Here is a 25,174-nt window from a genome sequence, read left to right on the forward strand (position 1 = left end):
TAAATCCCCTTTGCGCATGTGCAAAACAATAGATAAATCCATCAGTTGAGTTTGAGTGATGAAGTTGGACAGAGGATTTACGAAATCTCAGCGTAAGAAACACTTTTACGAATTTAAAAGAACGAATGTTATTTCTGGCAATTGTGTCTCATTCTGTGCCAAATGTTATACAAACCGTTACAAAGGAATAATGCAAATAGTTAGGCCTATTTGCGTGATTGACTTGTCATTTCAATAGGCCTAGGCTACTGAATAAAACCTCAGTTTATGATTGTAATTCAACTTTGCCATGGTTTGCTGAGCTAGATGCAGGGAGCCTGTAGCCCATAGCCCCAGATAGCCTCCAGTAGCCTAGGCAAGATGTAATTAACATGAACGATTTAGCAGTTTGCATAGTTCAAATTCACAGACTCATTTATTCAATCTAAATAGCGAGGCGCTTTCGAGGTAAGAAGGGCTTGTGTTGTCCAATATCCTACTGGAATAGGCTACTGAGGATGGGGTCATAATTTCAATCAAATATGAATAATGTGGAAATTAACTGAATATGCTCGTCAACATCAGCCAGTTTTAAAAATTTTTACCTGTAGCCTAATCTGATTGACAGTTACGGTCAATCTAATGCATTCTAACAACAGTTGGTCGGTAATTGCGATAGAGCTGTGACCATGATCACAATTGATAGCTTTCAATTTAATTAACTAAACATGGCTATTAATAATTGCATAATAACACAAGGCTACAACAGCAATAAACAGAAGTTGTAGGCTATTTATTAAATCCGTTTGCCAGCTCCATGCAAATGTATCATTCTACACATTTAGTGTCAGTTTCATTGTGTGAAACCGAAGCATGTGACGGAGTTCCATAAACTCCATTTCAAATTTTAACTGGCTTGATACGGTTTTACATAAGCAAAGTCGACATTAGAGTGGAGTTAAAAACACCTCTTCCATCTAATTTATCTAATGCGCTCTAGTGCGTCCAAAGTAGGTTTAAACGTTTTTCAGTGCATTTTTGTCACCTTTAGTTCTTGATGGGCATCAGTTCTAGCATGTATTTTTATTTTTTTATGGAAAACGGGTTCCCAAACTAGGGGTCACGAACCCATTTGCGGTTGCCTGATATGAAAATGGGATCGCAGGAGAATTTCCCAAATCCTGAGACTTTTTCCACATTTTGTTACATTACAGTCTTATTCTAAAATAGTTTTTCAATCTACACACAATACCCCATAATGACAACGTGAAAACAGGTTTTTAGACATTTTTGCTATGTTTCCTCCAGACGGGACGCTTGGCATTCAGGCTAAAGAGTTCAATCTTGGTTTCATCAGACCAGAGAATGTTGTTTCTCAAGGTCTGAGAGTCCTTTAGGTGCCTTTTAGCAAACTCCAAGTGGGCTGTCATGTGCCTTTTACTGAGGAGTGGTTTCCGTCTGGCCACTCTACCATAAATAACTGATTGTTGGAGTGCTGCAGAGATGGTTGTCTTTCTGGAAGGTTCTCCTATCTCTACAGAGGAACTATGGAGCTCTGTCAGAGTGACCATCAGGTTCTTGGTCACCTCCCTGACCAAGTCCTTTCTCCCCCGATTGCTCAGTTTGGCTGGGCGATAGGCTCTAGGAAGAATATTGGTGGTTCCAAACGTCTTCCATTTAAGAATGATGAAGGCCACTGTGTTCTTGGGGACCTTCAATGCTGCAGAAATGTTTTGGTACCCTTCCCGAGACCCTTGCCTCGACACAATCCTGTCTCGGAGCTCTACGGACAATTCCTCGACCTCATGGTGTAATGGATGCGTGCTGGTGGCAGAGAAGTCAGGCGCAGGAGAACGAACTTGGTATAAACGGAGTCGTTTAATAAGTGCTCACAAAACTCCGAAAACCAAAATATACAAGATAATAAAAGTGGGTACAAAACCCGTCGCACACCAGAACATAACATACAATCAATCACCGCCAAGGACATGAGGGGACATGAGGGTTAAATACACAACATGTAATTGATGGGATTGGAACCAGGTGTGAAGGAAGACAAGACAAAACCAATGGAAAATGAAAACTGGATTAGCGATGGCTAGAAGGTCGGTGACGTCAACCGCCGAACACCGCCCGAACAAGGAGAGAGAACAGACTTCGGCGGAAGTCGTGACAGTACCCCCCCCCCCGACGCGCGGCTCCAGCATCGCGTCGACACCGACCTCGGGGATGACCCGGAGGGCAAGGCGCAGGGCGATCCGGATGGAGACGGTGGAACTCTCGCAGCATTGAAGGATCCAACACGTCCTCCACCGGAACCCAGCATCTCTCCTCCGGACCGTACCCCTCCCAGTCCACGAGGTACTGAAGGCCCCTTGCCCAACGTCTCGAATCCATTATGGAACGAACGGAGTACGCCGGGGCCCCCTCGATGTCCAGAGGGGGCGGAGGAACCTTCCGCACCTCAGACTCCTGGAGTGGGCCAGCCACCACCGACCTGAGGAGAGACACATGGAACGAGGGGTTCATGCGGTAATCGGGGGGAAGCTGTAACCTGTAACAAACCTCGTTCACTCTCCTCAGGACTTTAAATGGCCCCACAAACCGTGGACCCAGCTTCCGACAGGGCAGGCGAAGGGGCAGGTTTCGGGTCGAGAGCCAGATCCGGCGCACCGGGCCTTACTGCGGTGACAGTCTGCGCCAACTTTCTGGTGCAGCACGACGCGCTGAAGGTGGATCCGCGCGCCAGAACCAGTCGTCTGCTGTAAGTCAATGAAGTTGAGTGAGTGTGTGGTCTTTTCAAATGCTCTTGGAGGGTTGGAGCCTCCTGCTGGCTCTGAAGATTGACCTGGAATTTGGAAAGGAAAGGGAATTGAATTTGTGGAATTGAGCCCAACTCTGACAACTATACAATGCAGATTTGAGATATGTAATCGCTGTCTATCTGAGTCACTTGAAACTTGATTTTTACATAACTTCCTGTTTCAGTGTTTCCTCATTGTGGATCCGTTCAGTATGATCTAGCCGATCTGCGCTTCTGTGTGACAGAAGAGACCAGTCAATTGCTTCAACAACTAAGGTAGGATGGAAGAGAAACTGTAAGTCTCTATGTTTTTTAAATGTTCATTATACACTGACTGTACAACACATTAAGGACACCTGCTCTTTCCATGGCATAAAATCCAAGATGGTGTAACAGTCAGACGTCTTTGTCCTTCGTCTTGTCTCGTCCCATGTATATATCTTTTATATATTTTTCTTCACATTCTTTTTAATATTTTTCCTAAACCTCAACTTCTAAATACTCTCCTGCAACCCGCCTCACCCAATGTGGTGTGGATCTGTTTTTTTTCTAAAGTATTTCTATTTACCTCTGAACTGGAATACCTCAACTGAAGCTAGCTAGCTAACTAGCTACCAGCTATCAGTCAGCTAACCTTTAGCTTGGAAAGCTCTCGCCAGTTCGTACAACGCGTTTCAAACCAGAGCATACCGGACCTATTTTTCTCTCCATATCCCGGGATTCCTACCGCAAACTCTGAACCCTTTCATCTGGATCATGGCAGCTAGCTAACCGCAACCCGGGTTGACTACTCCTGGCTAACGTTTCCATCACAGAGAAATCACCAACTAGCCTGGGGCTAGCCCATGCTAGACCCATCTTCCGACTAGGGCTCCTGGGCTACTCCTGAAGCCCACTCCTCGGCTACAATATCCGGACCCCTTCTACTGCCAGTACGGGGCATGGAACCCCGACATAATCTGCCCGAGGATCCCAACAGGCCCCTCAAGCGCGACATCCCCTGAAGGCCCATTCTGCTAACCGCGGCCTGCTAGCTATCTATAGCAAATTGGACTGTTAGCTGATCCATCGGCCAGTTTCTTGGACCACTATACCCATTTTGCCAATTGGACTTGGTCCCCTCTGCTACTTGGAACCCAACTAATTACACAACTGGCCTATCGACGTCACCGCACGAGGAGGCAAAAACAGACTTTTCCCCCATCGCGACGTCCCTCTAAGGCCCTTATGCTAGCTTGCTAGCCCCGGCCTGCTAACTGCTAGCTTGCTAGCCCCGGCCTGCTAACTGTCTGAATCGCCGTGTCCCCAGCCAGCCCAACCACTCACTTGACCCATACGATCACTTGGCTACGCATGCCTCTCCCTAATATCAATATGCCTTGTCCATTACTGTCCTGGTTAGTGATTACTGTTTTATTTCACTGTAGAGCCTATAGCCCTGCTCAATGTGCCTTAACCAACCATGTTGTTCCACCTCCCACATATGCGATGACATCACCTGGTTTAAACGTCTCTAGAGACTATATCTCTCTCTTCATTACTCAATGCCTAGGTTTACCTCCAATGTACTCTCTTCCTGACACACCTCTGTCTGTACATTATGCCTTGAATCTATGCTATCGTGCCCAGAAACCTGCTCCCTTTACTCTCTGTTCCGAACGTGCTAGACGGCCAGTTCTTATAGCCTTTAGCCGTGCCCTTATCCTGCTTCTCTTCTGTTCCTCTGGTGATATAGAGGTTAATCCAGGACCTGCAGTGCCTAGCTCCACTCCTACTCCCCAGGTGCTCTCATTTGTTGACTTCTGTAACCGTAAAAGCCTTGGTTTCATGCATGTTAACATTAGAAGCCTACTCCCTAAATTTGCTTTATTTACTGCTTTAGCACATTCTGCCAACCCGGATGTCTTAGCCGTGTCTGAATCCTGGCTTAGGAAAACCATGAAAAACCCTGAAAATTTCCATCCCTAACTATAACATTTTCCGCCAAGATAGAACTGCTAAAGGGGGCGGTGTTGCAATCTACTGCAGAGATAGAAATCTGCAGGCTATCTTACTATCCAGGTCTGTACCAAAACAATTCGAGCTTCTACTTCTAAAAATTCACCTTTCCAGAAACAAGTCTCTCACCATTGCCGCTTGCTATAGACCACCCTCTGCCCCCAGCTGTGCCCTGGACACCATATGTGAATTGATTGCCCCCATTTATCTTCTGAGCTCGTGCTGCTAGGTGACCTAAACTGGGACATGCTTAACACCCCGGCCATCCTACAATCTAAGCTTGACGCCCTCAATCTCACAGAAATTATCAATGAACCTACCAGGTACAACCCCAAATTAGTAAACACAGGCACCCTCATAGATATCATCCTAACTAACTCGCCCTCCAAATATACCTCTGCTGTTTTCAACTAAGATCTCAGCGATCACTGCCTCATTGCCTGCATCCGTAATGGGTCTGCGGTCAAACGACCACCCCTCATCACTGTCAAACGCTCCCTAAAACACTTCTGCGAACAGGCCTTTCTAATTGACCTGGCCGGGGTATCCTGGAATGACATTGACCTCATCCCATCAGTAGAGGATGCCTGGTTATTCTTTAAAAGTGCCTTCCTCACCATCTTAAATAAGCATGCTCCATTAAAAAAATAGCCCCCGTGATATGCAACTTTTTAGGGAAGTTAGGAACCAATATACACAGGCAGTTAGGAAAGCTACGGCTAGCTTTTTCAAACAGAAATTTGCATCCTGTAGTACAAACTCAAAAATGTTCTGGGACACTGTAAAGTCTATGGAGAATAAGAGCACCTCCTCCCAGCTGCCCACTACACTGAGGCTAGGAAACACTGTCACTACCGATAAATCCACAATAATTGAGAATTTCAATAAGCATTTTTCTACGGCTGGCCATGCTTTCCACCTGGCTACCCCTACCCCGGTCAACAGCACTGCGCTCCCCACAGCAACTCGCCCAAACCTCCCCCACTTCTCCTTCACCCAAATCCAGATTGCTGATGTTCTGAAAGAGCTGCATTATCTGAACCCCTACAAATCAGCCAGGCTAGACAATCTGGACCCTCTCTTTCTAAAATAATCTGCCGAAATTGTTGCAACCCCTATTACTAGCCTGTTCAACCTCTCTTTCGTATCGTCGATGAGATTCCCAAAGATTGGAAAGCTGCCGCGGTCATCCCCTTCTTCAAAGGGGGAGACACTCTAGACCCAAACTGCTACAGACCTTTTTCTATTCTACCCTGCCTTTCTAAGGTCTTTGAAAGCAAAGTTAACAGATTACTGACCATTTAGAATCTCACCGTACCTTCTCCACTATGCAATCTGATTTCAGAGCTGGTCATGGGTGCACCTCAGCCACGCTCAAGGTCCTAAACAATATCTTAACCGCCATCGATAAGAGACATTACTGTGCAGCCGTATTCATTGACCTGGCCAAGGCTTTCGACTCTGTCAATCACCACATCCTCATCGGCAGACTCAACAGCCTTAGTTTCTCAAATGATTGCCTCGCTTGGTTCACCAACTCCTTCTCTGATAGAGTTCAGTATGTCAAATCGCAGGGCCTGTTGTCCGGACCTCTGGCAGTCTCTATGGGGGTGCCACAGGGTTCAATTCTGTATACATCAATGATGTCGCTCTCGCTGCTGGTGAGTCTCTGATCCACCTCTACGCAGACGACACCATTCTGTATACCTCTGGCCCTTCGTTGGATACTGTGTTAACTAACCTCCAGATGAGCTTCAATGCCATAGAACTCTCCTTCCGTAGCCTCCAACTGCTCTTAAACGCAAGTAAAACTAAATGCATGCTCTTCAACCGATCACTGCCCGCACCTGCCCGCCTGGCCAGCATCACTACTCTGGATGGTCTTTGAATATGTGGACAACTACAAATACCTAGGTGACTGGTTAGACTGTAAACTCTCCTTCCAGACTCACATCTCCAATCCAAAATTAAATCTAGAATCGGCTTCCTATTTCACAACAAAGCATCCTTCACTCATGCTGCCAAACATACCCTTATAAAACTGACCATCCTACCAATCCTCGACTTCGGCAATGTCATTTACAAAATAGCCTCCAACACGCTACTCAACAAATTGGATGCAGTCTATCACAGTGCCATCTGTTTTGTCACCAAAGCCCCATATACTACCCACCACTGCGACCTGTATGATCTCATTGGCTGGCCCTCGCTTCATACTCGTCGCCAAACCCACTGGCTCCAGGTCATCTACAAGTCTCTGCTAGGTAAAGACCCGCCTTATCTCAGCTCACTGATCACCATAGCAGCACCCATCCGTAGCATGCGCTCCAGCAGGTATACCTCACTGGTCACCCCCAAAGCCAATTCTTCGTTTGGCCGCCTCCCCTTCCAGTTCTCTGCTGCCAATGACTGGAACAAACTGCAAAAATCTCTGAAGCTGGAGACTCTTATCTCCCTCACTAGCTTTAAGCACCAGCTGTCAGAGCAGCTCACAGATCACTGCACCTGTACATAGCTCATCTGTAAATAGCCCATCCAATCTTCCTCATCCCCATACTGTATTTATTTATTTATCATGCTCCTTTGCACCCCAGTATCTCAACTTGCACATTCATCTTCTGCACATCCTACCATTCCAGTGTTTAATTGCTATATTGTAATTACTTTGCCGCCATGGCCTTTTTTTAAATTTCACCTTCATTTAACCAGGTAGTCAAGTTGAGAACAAGTTCTCATTTACAATTGTGACCTGGCCAAGATAAAGCAAAGCAGTTCGACACATACAACAACACAGAGTTACACATGGAGTAAAACAAACATACAGTAGTACAGTAGAGTAATACAGTAGAAAAATAAGTCTATGTACAATGTGAGCAAAATTATTGCCTTACCTCTCTTATCCTACCTCATTTGCACATGCTGTATATAGATTTTTCTACTGTATTGTTGATTGCATGTTTGTTTATTCCATGTGTAACTCTGTTGTTTTATGTGTCAAACTGCTTTGCTTTATCTTGGCCAGGTCGCAGTTGCAAATGAGAACGTGTGTCACGTCCTGGCCAGTATATAAGGTTAATTGTTTTGTAGTTTGGTCAGGGCGTGACAGAGGGTATTTTGTTTTATGTGGTTCAGGGTGGTGTGTTTGGTTTAAGGGTGTTTGTTTTAGTAATTCCGGGTGTTGGTTTATGTTTAGGTATTTCTATGTGGAGTCTAGTATGTCTGTTTCTATGTCTGGTGAATTGGGGTTGGGACTCTCAGTTGAAGGCAGGTGTTGTCTATCTGCCTTTGATTGAGAGTCTCATATATGAGGGTGTGTTTGTGTTTGTGTTTTGTGGGTGATTGTTCTGTGTAAAGCACTATGCTTTGACAGACTGTTAGTTGTTCGTTTTCGTATTTTGTTATTTTTGTATGTTCATTTTTGTAATGAATAAAAATCAAGATGAGCATTCACGAACCTGCTGCGTATTGGTCCACATTTTCCGATGACGATTTCGTTATATCGTCAGAGGACGAAGACAACCGTGACAACGTGTTCTCAACTACCCTACCTGGTTAAATAAAGGTGAAATAAATAAAATAAACATAGACTGATCAGGTGAATCCAGGTAATAGCTTTGATCCCTTATTGATGTCACATGTTAAATCCACTTCAATCAGTGTAGCTGAAGGGGAGGAGACAGATTAAAGAAGGATTTTTAAGCCTTGAGACAATTGAAACATGGATTGTGTATGTGTGCCATTTAGAGGGTGAATGGGTAAGACAAAATATTTAAGAACGTTCAAGAACTGCAACGCTGCTGGGTTTTTCACACTCAACCGTTTCCCGTGTGTATCAAGAATGGTCCACCACCCAAAGGACATCCAGCCAACTTGACACTACATTGGAGTCAACCTGGGCCAGGGAACCTGTTCCATAGTGTGTTTGATTCTGTTGGTTGGGTCTGTTGATTGGGTGGTCTTTTTAAAATTATTATTATGACAATTGTTTATGATTGGGTTATCTTCTGTTTGCAACCCAGAAGGGAGATTAACAATCTCTTTCCAGTCACAGCAACACAGTGTTCTAGCCTTCCACCATTTCCAGCCAGACCCTGTCGTATATTCAGACAAAATGTCATCAGACTTTGTGCTGATGGGAACTTAGAGCTTCCTTCTGATTCCTTTGCTGTGCCAAAATAGTTACGATCACAACAAACTTATTTTTCTCAGTGGTCAGCAATGGCTCCTGTTCCTGTGCTGCTGCTGGCCACTCTGGAGGAGTTGGTTGAAGCAGAATTGAAGACATTTAAATGGCACCTGACCCAGGACCTGGTGAAAGGCTTTCCTCACATCCCAGTGAGCCAGCTGGAGAACACTGACAGACTGGACACTATAAAGAAGATGGTGGAGACCTACGGTCCCGAGGGAACTGTGAAGATCTCACTGGAGATCCTGAGGAAAATGAGCCAGAACCAACTGGCTGAAACACTTAGGAACGAGTACGATGATGGTGAGACAACAGAACCAGCAGGTTAGTGGACTGTAAAACAAAACAAAGCAGATAAGAGATCACTGATTTTGCATAGCAGGTAACAAAAAGGAGGAACTAGCAAGAGGACAATAAAACAAAAGAGTATTTTTCTTTGTTTTCCAGAGTGCTCCTTTGGTTCTAGAGGTAAGCTTAATGAATCAAGAAAACACCCGTTGGACCAAAGTGATGTTGTAAACAGTTTTTTGGGGGGCTGAGAAGTCCAGATAATACATTTATTAAAACGTTATGAGAAAGACGTCATATTTTGGTTATCTGTTCAGAAAAACTGATAACTGTCTGGTTTCTAGAAAGCATTTAGCTAAACCTTTCACAACCTAACCAAAAGACATCATGGTGACGTCATATGCAGCCAGTTTTATCCGCTGGACAGGCTCTAGTTATTGCACTCTGACTGATCCAATCCAGACACAAACACAAAGTTATCATGACCGTAATAAACGTAAGCTTTGTTTTTTTCCTTGCAGTCGAAGACAAACTGAAATGCTATCTCAAGGAGAAGTACAGCTGTATATATGAGGGGACGTCAAAGGAAGGTGATTTTATCTATCTAAATCAGATCTTCACTGAGCTCCATGTGTTCGAGGGGGCCTGGGGAGGGGTCAGAGATGAGCATGAGGTCATACATCCGAACATCAGAACACCAGCCACAGGAGAGACCACTATTGAAGTCAGAAACATTTTCAAACAACAGTCCGATCAAAAGAAGCCAATCAGAACAGTTCTAACGCAGGGCATTGCCGGTGTAGGAAAGACTGTCTCTATTCAGAAGTTTATTCTAGACTGGGCAGAAGAAAAGGAGAACCAGGACATTGGTTTAATCTTTCCACTTCCTTTTCGCCAAATCAACTCTAATATAGGTGAAGACGACTGCAGTCTGATTGAACTGCTTCATCAATTCTTCCCTGACATGGAACCAATCAAGAGTCTAAGGAACAAGTCTAAAGTTCTGTTCATATTTGACGGTCTGGACGAGTGTCGACTCCGTCTACACTTCAACAATAAGGTCCTGACAGATGAAACAAAGCCAGCCTCTCTAGACAAATTGATCACAAACCTGATCACAGGTGAGCTTCTGCCTTCTGCTCTCATCTGGATAACCTCCCGGCCTGCAGCAGCCAGTAAGATCCCTCGAAAATACATCCAGCAGTGGACAGAGGTACGAGGGTTCAATGACCCACAGAAGGACGAGTACTTCAGGAAAAGAATCAGTGATGACAACCTGGCCAGCAGAATTATCACACACATGAAGTCATCGAGGAGCCTACACATCATTTGCCACATACCAGTCTTCTGTTGGATATCAGCCACTGTTCTAGAGAAACTGTTGGGTGAAGCAGAGAGAAGAAAGATACCTAAGACTCTGACTGAGATGAACATACATTTCCTGATCTTTCAGATAGACAGAATGAGAGAAGCAGAAAATTCCACAGGAAGTGACAGCATAGTCCTTAAACTTGGAGAGCTGGCATTCCGTCAGCTGGAGAAGGGACATCTGATCTTCTACAAGGAAGACCTGAGAGAGTGTGGCATTGATGTCACAGAAGCATCAGTGTACTCAGGTTTATGCACTGAGATCTTTAAGATGGAGGGAAGGACGTGTCAGAAAACTATGTTCAGCTTTGTGCATCTGAGCATCCAGGAGTTTCTTGCTGCTGTATACGTGTTTTTCACATTCATAAACTGCAATGAGAACCCACTGGTCAAACAGAACACCATTGTCAAACTTTTGAAATGGCGGAAACACCAACAACCTATGATTGACTTATACAAGAGTGCAGTAGATCAGGCCTTACAGAGTGAGAATGGACACCTGGACCTTTTCCTCCGCTTCCTTCTGGGCCTCTCACTGGAGTCAAATCAGACTCTCCTACAAGGCCTACTGAACCAGACAGGTAGAAGCTCACAGACCAATGAGAACATAATTGAATACATCAAGAAGAAGATCAGGAAGAATCCCTCTCCAGAGAGATGCATCAATCTGTTTCACTGTCTGAATGAGTTGAATGACCATTCTCTGGTGGAGGAGATCCAAACCTACCTGAGCTCAGGAAGTCTTTCAGAGGCTGAACTTTCACCTGCACAGTGGTCAGCTCTGGTGTTTGTGTTGCTGACTTCAGAAGAGGACCTGGATGTGTTTGACCTGAAGAAATACTCCAGATCAGAGGAGGGTCTTCTGAGGTTGTTGCCAGTGGTCAAAGCGTCCAGAATAGCTCTGTGAGTTCCTGTATTAACGTCATACTCAATATTAATTGGAAATGTATTCAAAAATTCAACAACTAATAAGTCATTGTAATTAATAAGGCCTTTTAATGATAATGGATTAATAATTTAAGAACCCTAAAGGAGATCTTTTAAAGGGGCAATCCAGGATTGGTACATCTATTTTTGGAATTTTGTATTAATCATATATAGGCATTGATTCTTGAAGAATATAACTTATAAATGGCTCATGAGCTTAGTTCTTATCCCATCAGAACCCAACATATAAACTTGTTTTACTCCATTGTTTGTAAACAATGTAATTGTAAACTGTATCACTTAAAAAAAATGGTTAAAATTATTTTGATCTCATGGATCTATGAGCCCCGTCTATGAATTTGAGTGGTAAAAAAATTCCAGCCGCATCCATAACTGGATTTCTGTTAGAACTAAGTGGATTTCAGTTCAATGTGCATGTATATACAGTACCAGTCAAAAGTTTGGACACACATACTCATTCCAGGGTTTTTCTTTATTTGTACAATTTTCTACATTGTAGAATATTAGTGAAGACATCAAAACTATGAAATAACACATATGGAATCATGTAGTAACCAAAAAAGTGTTAAACAAATTAAAATATATTTTATATTTAAGATTCTTCAAAGTAGCCACCCTTTGCCTTGATGACAGCTTTACACTCTCTTGGCATTCTCTCAACCATCTTCACCTGGAATGCTTTTCCAACTGTCTTGAAGGAGTTCGCACATATGCTGAGCACTTGTTGGCTGTTTTTCCTTCACTCTGTAGTCCAACTCATCCCAAACCATCTCAATTGGGTTGAGGTCGGGTGATTGTGGAGGTCAGGCCATCTGTTGCAGCACTCCATCACTCTCCTTCTTGGTCAAACAGCCCTTACACAGCCTGGAGGTGTGTTGGGTCATTGTCCTTTTGTCCTGGTTAAGTGTGCCTTGAATTCTGTAAATAAATCACAGACAGTGTCACCATCAAGGCACCCCCACACCATCACACCTCCTCCTCCATGCTTCACGGTGGGAACTACACATGCGGAGATCATCCATTCACCTACTCTGTGTCTCACAAAGACACGGTGGTTGGAACCAAAAATCTCAAATTTGGATAGATTTCCACTGGCCTAATGTCCATTGCCCGTGTTTATTGGCCCAAGCAAGTGTCTTCTTCTTATTGGTGTCCATTAGTAGTGGTTTCTTTGCAGCAATTCGACCATGAAGGCCTGATTCATGCAGTCTCCTCTGAACAGTTGATGTTGAGATGTGTCTGTTACTTGAACTCTGTGAAGCTGTAATTTCTGAGACTGGAAACTCTAATAAACGTATCCTCTGCAGCAGAGGTAACTGGGTCTTCCTTTCCTGTGGCGGTCCTCATGAGAGCCAGTTTCATCATAGCGCTCAATGGTTTTTTGCGACTGCACTTGAAGAAACTTTTAAAGTTCTTGAAAATTTCCAGATTGACTGACCTTCGTATCTTAAAGTAATGATGGAATGTCGTTTCTCTTTGCTTATTTGAGCTGTTCTTGCATAATATGGACTTGGTCTTTTACCAAATAGGGCTATCTTCTGTATATCACCCCTACCTTGTCACAACACAACTGATTGGCTCAAACACAGGAAAGAAATTCCACAAATTATTTTGAAATGCATTCCGAGTGACTACCTCATGAGCTGGTTGAGAGAATGCCAAGAGTGTGCAAAGCTGTCATCAAGGCAAAGGGTGGCTACTATGAAGAATCAGAAATATAAAATATATTTTGATTTGTTTAACACTTTTTTGGTTACTACATGATTCCATATGTGTTATTTCATGGTTTTGATGTCTTCACTATTATTCTACAATGTAGAAAATAGTAAAAATAAAGAAAAACCCTTGTCTAAACTTTTGTTTGTTTGTATGTTGGATTGTTTTCTTCATTAGGCTGAATGGATGTAACCTCACAGAGAAATCCTGTGAAGCATTGGCCTCAGTTCTCAGCTCAAACACTTGTCACATGAGAGAGCTGGACCTGAGTAAAAACAAGCTCCAGGATTCAGGAATGATGCTACTCTCTGCTGCACTGGAGAGTTCACATTGTAAACTCGAGACCCTGAGGTCAGTTTATTTAAGCATGATGATCTTGTGTGAGGAATGTGCTTCACATTGTAGCCTACTAGATATTGAGACCAGATATTAGAATCAGTGGTGTGATGGAAGTAAAAGTACATAAATGGTGTTTACACACTTTATTTTTCTCCATAAGCATTTACCCACCTATCACAGAAAAATGTAGGGAGCATTGCTTTATTCCCCTAGAACAGAGATCAGCATTTACCCACCAATTGTTTTTTATACCACTGACTGCATTGAATCTGGGAGATTGTATATCAGATAACAGACTGGTATGATCATAATCATTCTAAATTATTGTACTTCCATTCCAGACTTGTTCCACAGGTCGTCTCCAGCCTTTCTACAGGTCTGCTGTTCTTCATTAGCATCACCGTTTTCGGAGTATTTATTTGTATTTACTCTTGTTTCGTATCTAGTCTGAATGGATGTCACCTCACAGAGGTGAGCTGTAAAATGTTGTCTTCAGCCCTCACATCTTCACACCTGAGAGAGCTGGACCTGAGTGACAACAAGCTGCAGGATTCAGGAATGAAGCTGCTCTCTGCTGGACTTGCGAGTCCACACTGTAAACTGGAGACACTGAGGTCAGTTTGGGCTAATGGAGATATTTAAGCATGATGAATAATGTTTAAGGAATGTGCTTAAACGTTTGGGCTTGATAACTGAGCATCATCTCGTTTTAGGAAGCCATCATAATGGGCTGTTGCCTTCCACTCACTGAAGATGGATAGAAGCCTTAGTAACAGTAAGGGGCGGCAGGTAGCCTAGTGGTTAGAGCGTTGGACTAGTAACCGAAAGGTTGCTAGATCGAATCCCCAAGCTGACAAGGTACAAATCTGCCGTTCTGCCCCTGAACAAGGCAGTTAACCCACTGTTCCTAGGCCGTCATTGTAAATAAGAATTTGTTCTTAACTGACTTGCCCAGTTAAATAAAGGTAAAATAAAATAAAAAAACACCCAACATAATTTCTGTGTAGTAACACCGTAAGAAAATGAGGATAATCATTGAAGCGCAGCATTTAGGAATTGCTTGATTTGAGTGTTTTAACTACACACGTGGACACACGTGTGAATACAAAAATCTTCATTACAATGCAATTTTTATAATGTACAATGTAACAACATTAATATGTTACATAGTAGTTCTATACAAAGTGTGACTACAGATATCGAACCCCTGAGCTGACAACTCTTACCAAACCTTTATATAGTAACATTCAGAGACTTGATATCAGATAGAATTAAACTATTTCCACAGGTTGTCGTTCTGCGGAGTCACAGAGAAAGGCTGTGCTTCTCTGGCTTCAGCTCTGAGGTCAAACCCTTTCCATCTGAAAGAGCTGGACCTGAGCTACAATCACCCAGGAGACTCAGGAGTGAGCCTGCTCTCCGCTGGACTGGAAGATACCATGTACAAACTCCAAACTGTCAAGTGAGAACTGAATCTGTAAATCTGTCAAATAAAGGATAAATACAAATATTACTTGTGATAGAGGAACTTAGTCATGGGGTCTCAACTTACTGTTGAGAGTTAGAATAGTAGGTATAATTTTCGAAAATTGGTTACAGCAATATTTTTGTTTGTTGCTTACTTGTTGTTACTTGTTGTTTTTGCTTACAGTGTTCACCCTGGGGGAGAGGGCTGGGTGTTTAGAAGATGTGGGTTATTATCCTGTTTTATTCTGCACATATCATCAGAAACACCATTGTCTTACGTCAGATGGTGTCACTCCTACAGTAAAAAAAATACCTCAACCAAGATACGAGACTGTAAGTGTAGTAGGCAAGTGTTACGCTGACGTAAGATAATGGAAGAAAAAAAACAACATTTAATGCAATACACCAATTACATCACCAGTACATAACTGTATCATGATGTCCTTGTCCTTATCTCCCTCAGTGTACGGCTGTGATCTCACACTGAATCCAAACACAGCACACACATACCTCTCTCTGTCTGAGGAGAACAGGAAGGTGACACGGGTGAAAGAGAAGCAGCCGTATCCTGACCAACCAGGGAGATATGACTACTGGCCCCAGGTGCTGTGTAGAGAGGGTCTGACTGGACGCTGTTACTGGGAGGTAGAGTGGAGTGGGGATTGGGCTCTTATAGCGGTGACATATAGAAGATTATACAAGCCGGGAAGGAGTCGGCTTGGATCCAGCGACACGTCCTGGAGTCTGGACTGCTGCGGTAACAGTTACACTGCCTGGCACAATAATGAAAACTCCGACATATCTGTTTCCCCCGTCTCCCACTCCAACAGAGTAGGAGTGTATCTGGACTGGCAGGCTGGCATTCTGTCCTTCTACAATGTCTCCTCTGACACACTGACCCACCTGCACTCATTCAATACCACATTCACTGAGCCCCTCTACCCAGGGTTTGGGGTTAAGTTTGACTCTTCAGTGACCCTGTGTGATGTAGATACCAAAGACTTCAAAGCAACTCAACCATATCAATGTCGTGTTTTCACACTGTAACCAATCCTACAGGCAATTAGATGAGTAGTGTTGTGTTTGAATTCATTTGTGCTGTTGCGCCTACAGTATAATATAGATCATATTCAAGGTTTTTGCGACTGCACTTGAAGAAACTTTCAAAGTTCTTGAAATGTTCCGGATTGACTGACCTTCATGTCTTAAAGTAATGATGGACTGTCGTTTCTCTTTGCTTATTTGAGTTGTTCTTGCCATAATATGGACTTGGTCTTTTCCCAAATAGAGCTATCTTCTGTACACCACCCCTACCTTGTCACAACACAACTGATTGGCTCAAACGCATTAAGAAGGAAATAAATTCCCAAAATGTACTTTTAATAAGGCACACCTGTTAATTGAAACGCATTCCAGGTGATTACCTCATGAAGCTGGTTGAGAGAATACCAAGCGTCTGCAAAGCTGTCCTCAAGGCAAAGGGTGGCTACTTTGAAGAATATAAAATATTTTTTTGCTTACTAAATGATTCCATATGTGTTATTTCATAGTTTTAATGTTTTCCCTATTATTCTACAATGTAGAAAATAGTAAAAATAAAGAAAAACCCTTGAATGAGTAGGTGTGTCTAAACTTTGGACTGGTACTGTATATCATTTTTAAAAATGGGGGTGGGGGGATTCAGTCGGGGTCTCAACTTACTGTTGAGATTTTGAATAGTAGAATACAAAACGTGCAATTTGGTAAATTGGTTGCAGCAGTTTTCCTCTTGTTGTATGTCACTCACTTAATTAGCCCATGCCATGTCTAAACATTTTAGATTGGTAAATTAGTCTAGTTAGTATAGCCAGCTATCTAAACTTGTAGTAATCATGGCTGAATTACCGACCGGGCACAGAGGGCATGTGCCCAGGGGCCCTGACTTCCAGGGTGCAACCATTGATTTTGTTAGTACCTCTCACTCAGATATCATATTACCTGGCATAAGTAATGGGTATAATTGCAGGACATTTTCTGTAAAGCAAACTTATTTGTTTACCTTTTGCTCATAAAATACCTTTTTAATCCCGGTGCTGAGTTAATGTGTAATCGTATCGCTAATAGGCTGTGTTTGTAGATCGACTGTGAGAGAAGCTACAGCAACCAATGTGATAATGGCTAGTTTTTGCTGTTCTCCAAATAGCATTTTTTGGTTTTTAAATTGTATACAAATGCAGTAAATGACATTCAACTTTAAAAAAAATGTGGGTGGGCAGGGCGGCTCACTAAAACGTAGAACCTGGCTATTGTCAAGTGTGCTCCCTCTCCGGCCTCTAGGTCACCAGGCTGCTCGTTATGGCGCACACCTGTCACCATCGTTACGCGCACCTGCGCGTCATCAGACTCACCTGGACACCATCACTTCCCTGATTACCTTCCTTATATGTCACTCCCTTTGGTTCCTTCCCCAGGCGTTATTGTTTCTGTATCATGTCTGTGCGTTGTTCATGTTTCTTATTTTGTATTATGTTGTGTTTATTCATTAAAACACTCACTCCCTGATCTTGCTTCCTGACTCTCTTAGCTCACATCGTTACAGCTATGGCCTTGGTCATTTAGTGGAATGTGAGATTCAACTGGAAGTGGAGTGTGCGGAGGAGCAGGGTGACATGGGAGAACTTGGGAAGGTTGAACACCAGGCGGGCTGTGCCACTGTGGAGTTGTCGACCATAGGTATGATGATTTAGTAACTTATCATTAAATCCTATAATTTGGCTCCCGAGTGGCGCAGAGTTCTAAGGCTAGAGGCGTCACTACAGACCCTTGTTCGAGTCCAGGCTGTATCACAACCGGCCGTGATTGGGAGTCCCATAGGGCGGCACACAATTGGCCCAGCGTCATCCTGGTTTGGCCGGGGTAGGCCGTCATTGTAAATAAGAATTTGTTCTTCACTGACTTGCTCAGTTAAATAAAGGTTAAATATTTATTTTTTTATCCACCCTGTCATAGCAATGTTCTTCTAGTTTTCGTTCAATTTACAGAGCTATTGCATGCCTATGTCTGAAAACAGTGAGCTTCCTCTACCTGTGAGCTGGGGTAGGCCTATACAGTTGAAGTCAGAAGTTTACATACACTTAGGTTGGAGTCATTAAAACTCGTTTTTCAACCACTCCTCAAATTTCTTGTTAACAAACTATAGTTTTGGCAAGTCGGCTAGGACATCTACTTTGGGCATGACACAAGTAATGTTTCCAACAATTGTTTACAGACAGATTATTTCACTTATAATTCACTGTATCACAATTCCAGTGGGTGAGAAGTTTACATACACTAAGTTGACTGTGCCTTTAAACAGCTTGAAACATTCAAAAAAATTATGACATGGCTTTAGAAGCTTCTGATAGGCTAATTGACATAATTTGAGTCAATTGGAGGTGTACCTGTGGATGTATTTCAAGACATACCTTCAAACTCAGTGCCTCTTTGCTTGACATCATGGGAAAATCTAAAGAAATCAGCCAAGACCTCAGAAAAAATATTGTAGACCTCCACAAGTCTGGTTCATCCTTGGGAGCAATTTCCAAACATCTAGGTTAGCCAAAGAAGGTAAACAAATAAGTTACCACGTTCATCTGTACAAACAATAGTACGCAAGTATAAACAATATGGGACCACACAGCCGCCATACCGCTCAGGAAGGAGACGCGTTCTGTCTCCTTGAGATGAATGTACTTTGGTGCGAAAAGTGCAAATCAATCCCAGAAGAACAGCAAAGGACCTTGTGAAGATGCTGGAGGAAACAGCTACAAAAGTATCTATATCCACAGTAAAACTAGTCCTATATGGACATAACCTGAAAGGCCGCTCAGCAAGGAAGAAGCCACTGCTCCAAAACCGCCATAAAAAAAGCCAGACTATGGTTTGCAACTGGACATGCGGACAAAGATCGTACTTTTTGGAGAAATGTCCTCTGGTCTGATGAAACAAATATAGAACTGTTTGGCCATAATGACCATCGTTATTTTTGGAGGAAAAAGGGGGAGGCTTGCAAGCCGAAGAACACCATCCCAACCGTGAAGCACAGGAGTGGCAGCATCATGTTGTGGGGGTGCTTTGCTGCAGGAGGGACTAGTGCACTTCACAAAATAAATGGCATCATGAGGATGGAAAATGATATGGATATATTGAAGCAACATCTCAAGACATCAGTCAGGAAGTTAAAGCTTGGTCGCAAATGGGTCTTCCAAATGGACAATGACCCCAAGCATACTTCCAAAGTTGTGGCAAAATGGCTTAAGGGCAACAAAGTCCAGGTATTGGAGTGGCCATCACAAAGCCCTGACCTCAATCCTATAGAAAATGTATGGGCAGAACTGAAAAAGCGTGTGCGAGCAAGGAGGCCTACAAACCTGACACAGTTACACCAGCTCTGTCAGTAGGAATGGGCCAAAATTCACCCAACTTATTGTGGGAAGCTTGTGGAAGGCTACCCGAAACATTTGACTCAAGTTAAACAATTTATAGGCAATGCTACCAAATACTAATTGGGTGTATGTAAACTTCTGACCCACTGGGAATGTGATGAAAGAAATAAAATCTGAAATAAATAATTCTCTCTACTATTATTCTGACATTTTATATTCTTAATATAAAGTGGTGATCCTAACTGACCTAAGACAGGGAATTTTTACTAAGATTAAATGTCAAGAATTGTGGAAAACTGAGTTTAAATGTATTTGGCTAATGTGTATGTAAACTTCTGACTTCAACTGTATCTTTTTATTTTTTACAGTACCCCAAACTGCAATGCGGCTTTGATTGAATTGAGCGTTGCTTTTTTGATCTGTTCCAATCGGACTCACTGGTGTGTTTCTATGAGGTAGCCTAACTCACATTGATAAGACAACTTGGGATGAGAAGTGCTTCAGAAGGGTTCAATAGCAACTCCATGGAATGGCATTGGTTGGTTAACAAAGACATTCTTAGAATAGAACTAAGTCCTGAAAAACAATAACAAATCTGGAGAAAAATGTAAATGATTAGGTCACCACAAGCTGCTAGAGAACTTTGAGTTCTTTGAAGATAATTTATTTTTTTGTTACCAGGTAAGTTGACTGAGAACACATTCTCATTTACAGCAACGACCTGGGGAATAGTTACAGGGGAGAGGACCTTTCGATAGGACTTCGAAAAGATACATCATTCAAAACATTGTATGAAGGCTGTATCTCTTTCATGCATAGCCTCAGGAAGTTTTACATGTGAAGTCTGCAAGTGCCCCTACAAGGTGCTTAACTTGTAGCACATGGTTACGAGAACAAGGTTAATACCTTGCTCTGTGTGTTTACTGGGCAGCTGAAAGTTAAGAGCTAATCCTAGTTTTGCCATTGCAGTAGGTTTGCTATATACGCAGCTGTCTTAGGCCGACCTCTTTTAGAATCAATATTTGCCAAGGTTTCAAAGAATTTATGTCATAGCGAACTATCCGCCGTAGTAAACTCCCAGCCTAGGGGAGGACATATTCCCTACATATCAAGCAACTAAAACCTTTCTGTGCTTATGTAACCGATGTGAAATGGCTAGTTAGTTAGCGGTGGTGCGCGCTAATAGCGTTTCAATCGGTGACGTCACTCGCTCTTAGACTTGAAGTAGGGTTTCCCCTCTGGTTCGAGCCCGGGTTGGGGCGAAGAGAGGGACGGAACCTACACTGTTACACTTACACCTTATCTGGGCATGATGTTGTGGAAAACATGATCTAATGTAATAATCCAATGCTGCACTAGACTCTGTACTGTACCATACTATGCTCCTGTTGCATAAAATAAGTGATATTGCTTTATAGGCTGATGTTGTGGAACTGAAATCCAGACGTGTTTCAGGGGCTCCAGATGGGCCACAGAAATTGAACAAAGCTCGCTACGTACGCTTCACTTAAAAACTTGAAGGCTCTTTGAAAAATGAGTCTAAGTGATGGCTAACCTAGCAGATGGCAGATTCATTGCTGCAGAAGAGAAGAAAATAAAATAAGGGTTCTGCTTGGCAGTTGAACACCAGTGGTAGCTAGCATAATCGTCTGAATGTGACATATGAGGCATAGGGCAGTAGCCAGCTCAGTGAAATCTCATTAAAGGAGAACAGAGGAAATATTGGTTTCAGTAAAATACAGTTTCTTTGCCCCAGTGCCATCTTTTATGGGGTTTGAACCATTAACTCTGACTGAAACAATAGAACTTTGGCCAACATTTTTTGATTGGCGTGAGCTCGACTACTTCCCTCTCTACATCCGAGGCAACCCGTTCAGGAAGGTTTGTCTGTTTCTGACCACAGTAGAACTGGTTCCTGGCAGTAGTGCTCAATGACGAAAGCCACATGGCAAGGGTGTCGAAACAAATACACAAGTGAAGGAGACACCAGTCAGATTTCCTATTTCATGGTACATTGACTTCATTACGATCCCGACAGGGTTTGAAGGTGAATACTGTTTGTAGGTGAATACTACAAATTCCCCTATGCTTATCAATGACCACAGTCATGACAATACTGTGGTTTTCCAATTCCATTCATTCAAGTGGAATGACAGCGTGGGGAAGGCAAGTCTCAGTCATTTAGGAAAGCGTCAATTGTGAAAAAACCTGCATCATTGGCCACCACGTTGCCTAGCAACAGCAAGCAGCCGATGTGATAGTTTGACACTTCCTTCTCACCGGAGCCACCAATGCTCCCACAAGCCTACCAGAAGACACTGATACACCATTGGATTTCCCTTTGGATATGCAATTTAAAGGGATGCTCCACACAAAATACAACCTAATGTTGTTTTTTTTCTTCTCCTGAGTGATTTAATGACAGATAGGCTCTTTAATCATAGATTTGTATTTTACCCAGTAAGTTGACTGAGAACACATTCTCATTTACAGCAACAACCTGGGGAATAGTTACAGGGGAGAGGAGGGGGATGAATGAGTCAATTGGAAGCTGGGGATGATTAGGTGGCCATGACGGTATGAGGGCCAGATTGGGAATTTAGCCAGGACACCGGGGTTAACACCCCTACAATAAGTGCCATGGGATCTTTAGTGACCACAGAGAGTCAGGACACTCATTTTAGCGTCCCATCTGAAAGACAGCACCATACACAGGACAATGTCCCCAATCAGTGCCATGTTTTTTAGACCAGAGGAAAGAGTGTCGCCTACTGGCCCTCCAACACCATTTCCAGCAGCATCTGGTCTTCCATCCAGGGATTGACCAGGACCAACCCAATTTAGCTTCAGAGGCAAGCCAGCAGTGGAATGCAGGGTAGTATGCTGCTGGCAATACAATGAACAAAAATAAATACACAACATGTAATGTGTTGGTCCCATGTTTCATGAGCTGAAATAAAAGATCCCAGAAATGTTCCATTCCATACACACAAAAAGCTTCTTTCTCGAAACTTTCATGCACACATTTGTTTACATCCCTGTTAGGGATGTATTTCTCATTTAGCAAAATAATCCTTCCACCTGACAGGTGTGGCATATCAAGAAGCTGATTAAACAGCATGATCATTACACAGGTGCACCTTATGCTGGGGACAATAAAAGGCCACTCTAAAATTAGTAGTTATGTCTCACAACACAATGCCACAGATGTCTCAAGTTTTGAGAGAGCATGCAATTCGCATGCTGACTGCAGGAATGTCCACCAGAGCTGTTGCCAGATAATTTAATTTCTCTACCATAAGCCACCTCCAATGTCCTTTTACAGAATATGTCAGTACGTCCAACTGGCCACACAACTACAGACCATGTGTAGCCACGCCAGCCTCCACATCCGGCTTCTTCACTTTGTCTAAGACTAGCCACCTGGACAGCTGATGAAACTGTGGGTTTGCACAACCAAATAATTTCTGCACAAACTGTCAGAAACTGTCTTAGGGAAGCTCATCTGCATGCTCGTCGTCCACATCAGGGTCTAGACATGACTGCAATTCGCCCTCGTCGTAACCGACTTCTGTGGGCAATTGCTCTCCTTTGCACAGCCATTGAAGAGAAGTGGGACAGCATTCCACAGGCCACCCTTACAAAAAAAGATTGCAGTTTTGAAACTGCAGTAAAGGTGCAGTAACTGCAGTCGACTGTAGTATTTTGGACGCAGTAATTACACAACAACTACAATGTGCTGCAGTTGAACTGCAGGTATACTGCACTCTAACTGGTCTAAGGCACTGCATCTCAGTGCAAGAAGTGACACTACAGTCCCTGGTTCGAATCCAGGCTGTATCAAATCCGGCCGTGACTGTGAGTCCCATAGGGCCAATTGGCCCAGCGTCATCCGGGTTTGGCCATCATTGTAAATAAGAATTTGTTCTTAACTGACTTGCCAAGTTAAAGAAAAAAAGAAAAATAATAACTGCAGTTACACTGCAAAATTACTGCAGTAAAAAAAGTGTTATTTTGGATGCAGTATTTGCAGCCGGGGCGTCCCGAACACATTTTGAAATTGCATTTTTGTCCCTGCCAGTTTTATCATTGAAATGTGATGCATAACAAGGCAACAAAGGTGTGCTTTCGAACCATGCTGACGCCTACAAGTGGTCGCGTAGGCTGTTTGGAGTGTTCGTCAGACTTACATTTTTTGATTTGCAGCATGTTGTAGTCATACTGCACTCTGACTGCAATCTTTTTTCTTAAAGGCACAATCAACAGCCTGATCAACTCTATGCGAAGGAGATGTGAGATGTGTTGCTCTGCATGAGTCAAATGGTAGCAGGGCATAAAATGAACACCCGCCGTCTGCGGGTAGATTTAGGTGTTGGCGGATATGAATGTATATTTCACCGGCGGGTGGTCAATTTGCAGGGCTCTACGGTGAGAGCATTACATTAGCGAATAAAAAGTCCAAAATCAAGTATGAGCACATGTTTGAGTTAGGGTTGCAGAAGCTGTTTCAAAGTCATTCTGCTGATTTGTTTCATAGCTGCTAATAGGCATCTTATATCCCACCTCTCGCAGAAACACTGCATGGCAGCGGAGGTGCGCGCAAGGACTGAATTGCTGATAGATCCATTTTCGGAGGCGCTGTGCACAGGCATAAACGTTGGTGTAATTTACTCAAAAGTCTACAAAGTGCCACTTTGTCCTCGTGTATCGTGGCTATTTACATTTTTTTGTTCAGAAACTTGGTTGTTTTTCAACATTAGTTTGAGTCTGCTGCTTCAACTGATTGTGAAGCGAAGATCCCAACTCTCACACACACACAGACTGGAGTGGCCCGTTACCACGGAAACGTGAGAAAATGTCTGATATTTTGATTAAAAGACTCAGGTCACAAAAATATGAAATACAATTTAACAATATACATTACTTCTTACAAATAAATTTGTTTTAGAAACATTACAAACCATTTGTTTTTTTTATGTAATTATGTCCCCAAAAATATTTAGTTTGTGAAAAAAAGTGGTTGATATATATTTTGAATCTACGTTCCACAGTGGCTGGTGGACCACAACGTTAAATGGTAGTCACACCAGATACTGACTGGTTTTCTGATCCACACCCCAAATGTTTTATATATTTTTTAAACAGTATCTGTGACCAACAGATGCATATCTGTATACCCAGTCACGTGAAATCCGTATATTAGGGCCTAATTAATTTATTTCAATTAACTGATTTCCTTATATGAACTGTAACTCGTAAAAATCTTAGAAATTGTTGCATGTTTGTTTATGTTTTTGTGATTTTTCACATTAACTTATCCATCTTTTCAAATTCCAAACAATGATCGGCCATCTTGTTTCTGCAATTCTGAGCAATGTCACTTGCTTCAAGTGAGTTTCCTGAAACATTTGTATTATCTAACTAACCTTAGGCTTGGAGCTCATAATCTTCTCAACAGAGGGGGAATTCACAGGGATTATGCCCACTCACAGTCACATGGTAGGCTCCATGGATGGATTATGATGGAATCTGGAGAACACAATGTCCTTTTTCACATTCAAGTCAGTACACATGACCACAACACCACACCGAATACTGACATCTACATTGCATATTAAGGATGAATCCCAAATGGCACCCTATCCCTTTATAGTGCACTACTTTTGAGCAGAGCACTAT

The 25,174-nt window shown here is 42.8% G+C and overlaps 1 protein-coding gene across 9 annotated transcripts; it reads left to right on the forward strand.

Annotated features, from left to right (window-relative positions):
* Positions 1 to 16,301, forward strand: LOC115160120 (NACHT, LRR and PYD domains-containing protein 12). Of its 9 annotated transcripts, XM_029710465.1 has the most exons (11): positions 2 to 92; positions 2,968 to 3,058; positions 8,990 to 9,290; positions 9,414 to 9,434; positions 9,776 to 9,844; positions 10,169 to 11,525; positions 13,464 to 13,637; positions 14,072 to 14,239; positions 14,914 to 15,087; positions 15,277 to 15,425; positions 15,556 to 16,301. In XM_029710465.1, exons 3-11 carry the CDS (start codon positions 8,999 to 9,001, stop codon positions 16,137 to 16,139), a joined length of 2,988 nt encoding a protein of 995 aa, XP_029566325.1. In that variant the 5' UTR covers positions 2 to 92; positions 2,968 to 3,058; positions 8,990 to 8,998; the 3' UTR covers positions 16,140 to 16,301. The 9 variants fall into 9 exon arrangements, 8 of the variants coding, with proteins under 8 accessions (XP_029566319.1, XP_029566323.1, XP_029566327.1 ...); XM_029710459.1 differs by having other exon boundaries at positions 1 to 92; positions 9,776 to 11,525; XM_029710464.1 differs by having other exon boundaries at positions 9,776 to 11,525; positions 15,277 to 15,314.
* The last annotated feature ends 8,873 nt before the right edge of the window (positions 16,302 to 25,174 follow it).

The sequence above is a fragment of the Salmo trutta genome, chromosome 23 (assembly GCF_901001165.1).
Source record: "Salmo trutta chromosome 23, fSalTru1.1, whole genome shotgun sequence".
In the NCBI taxonomy this organism is placed as follows: Eukaryota; Metazoa; Chordata; class Actinopteri; order Salmoniformes; family Salmonidae; genus Salmo; species Salmo trutta.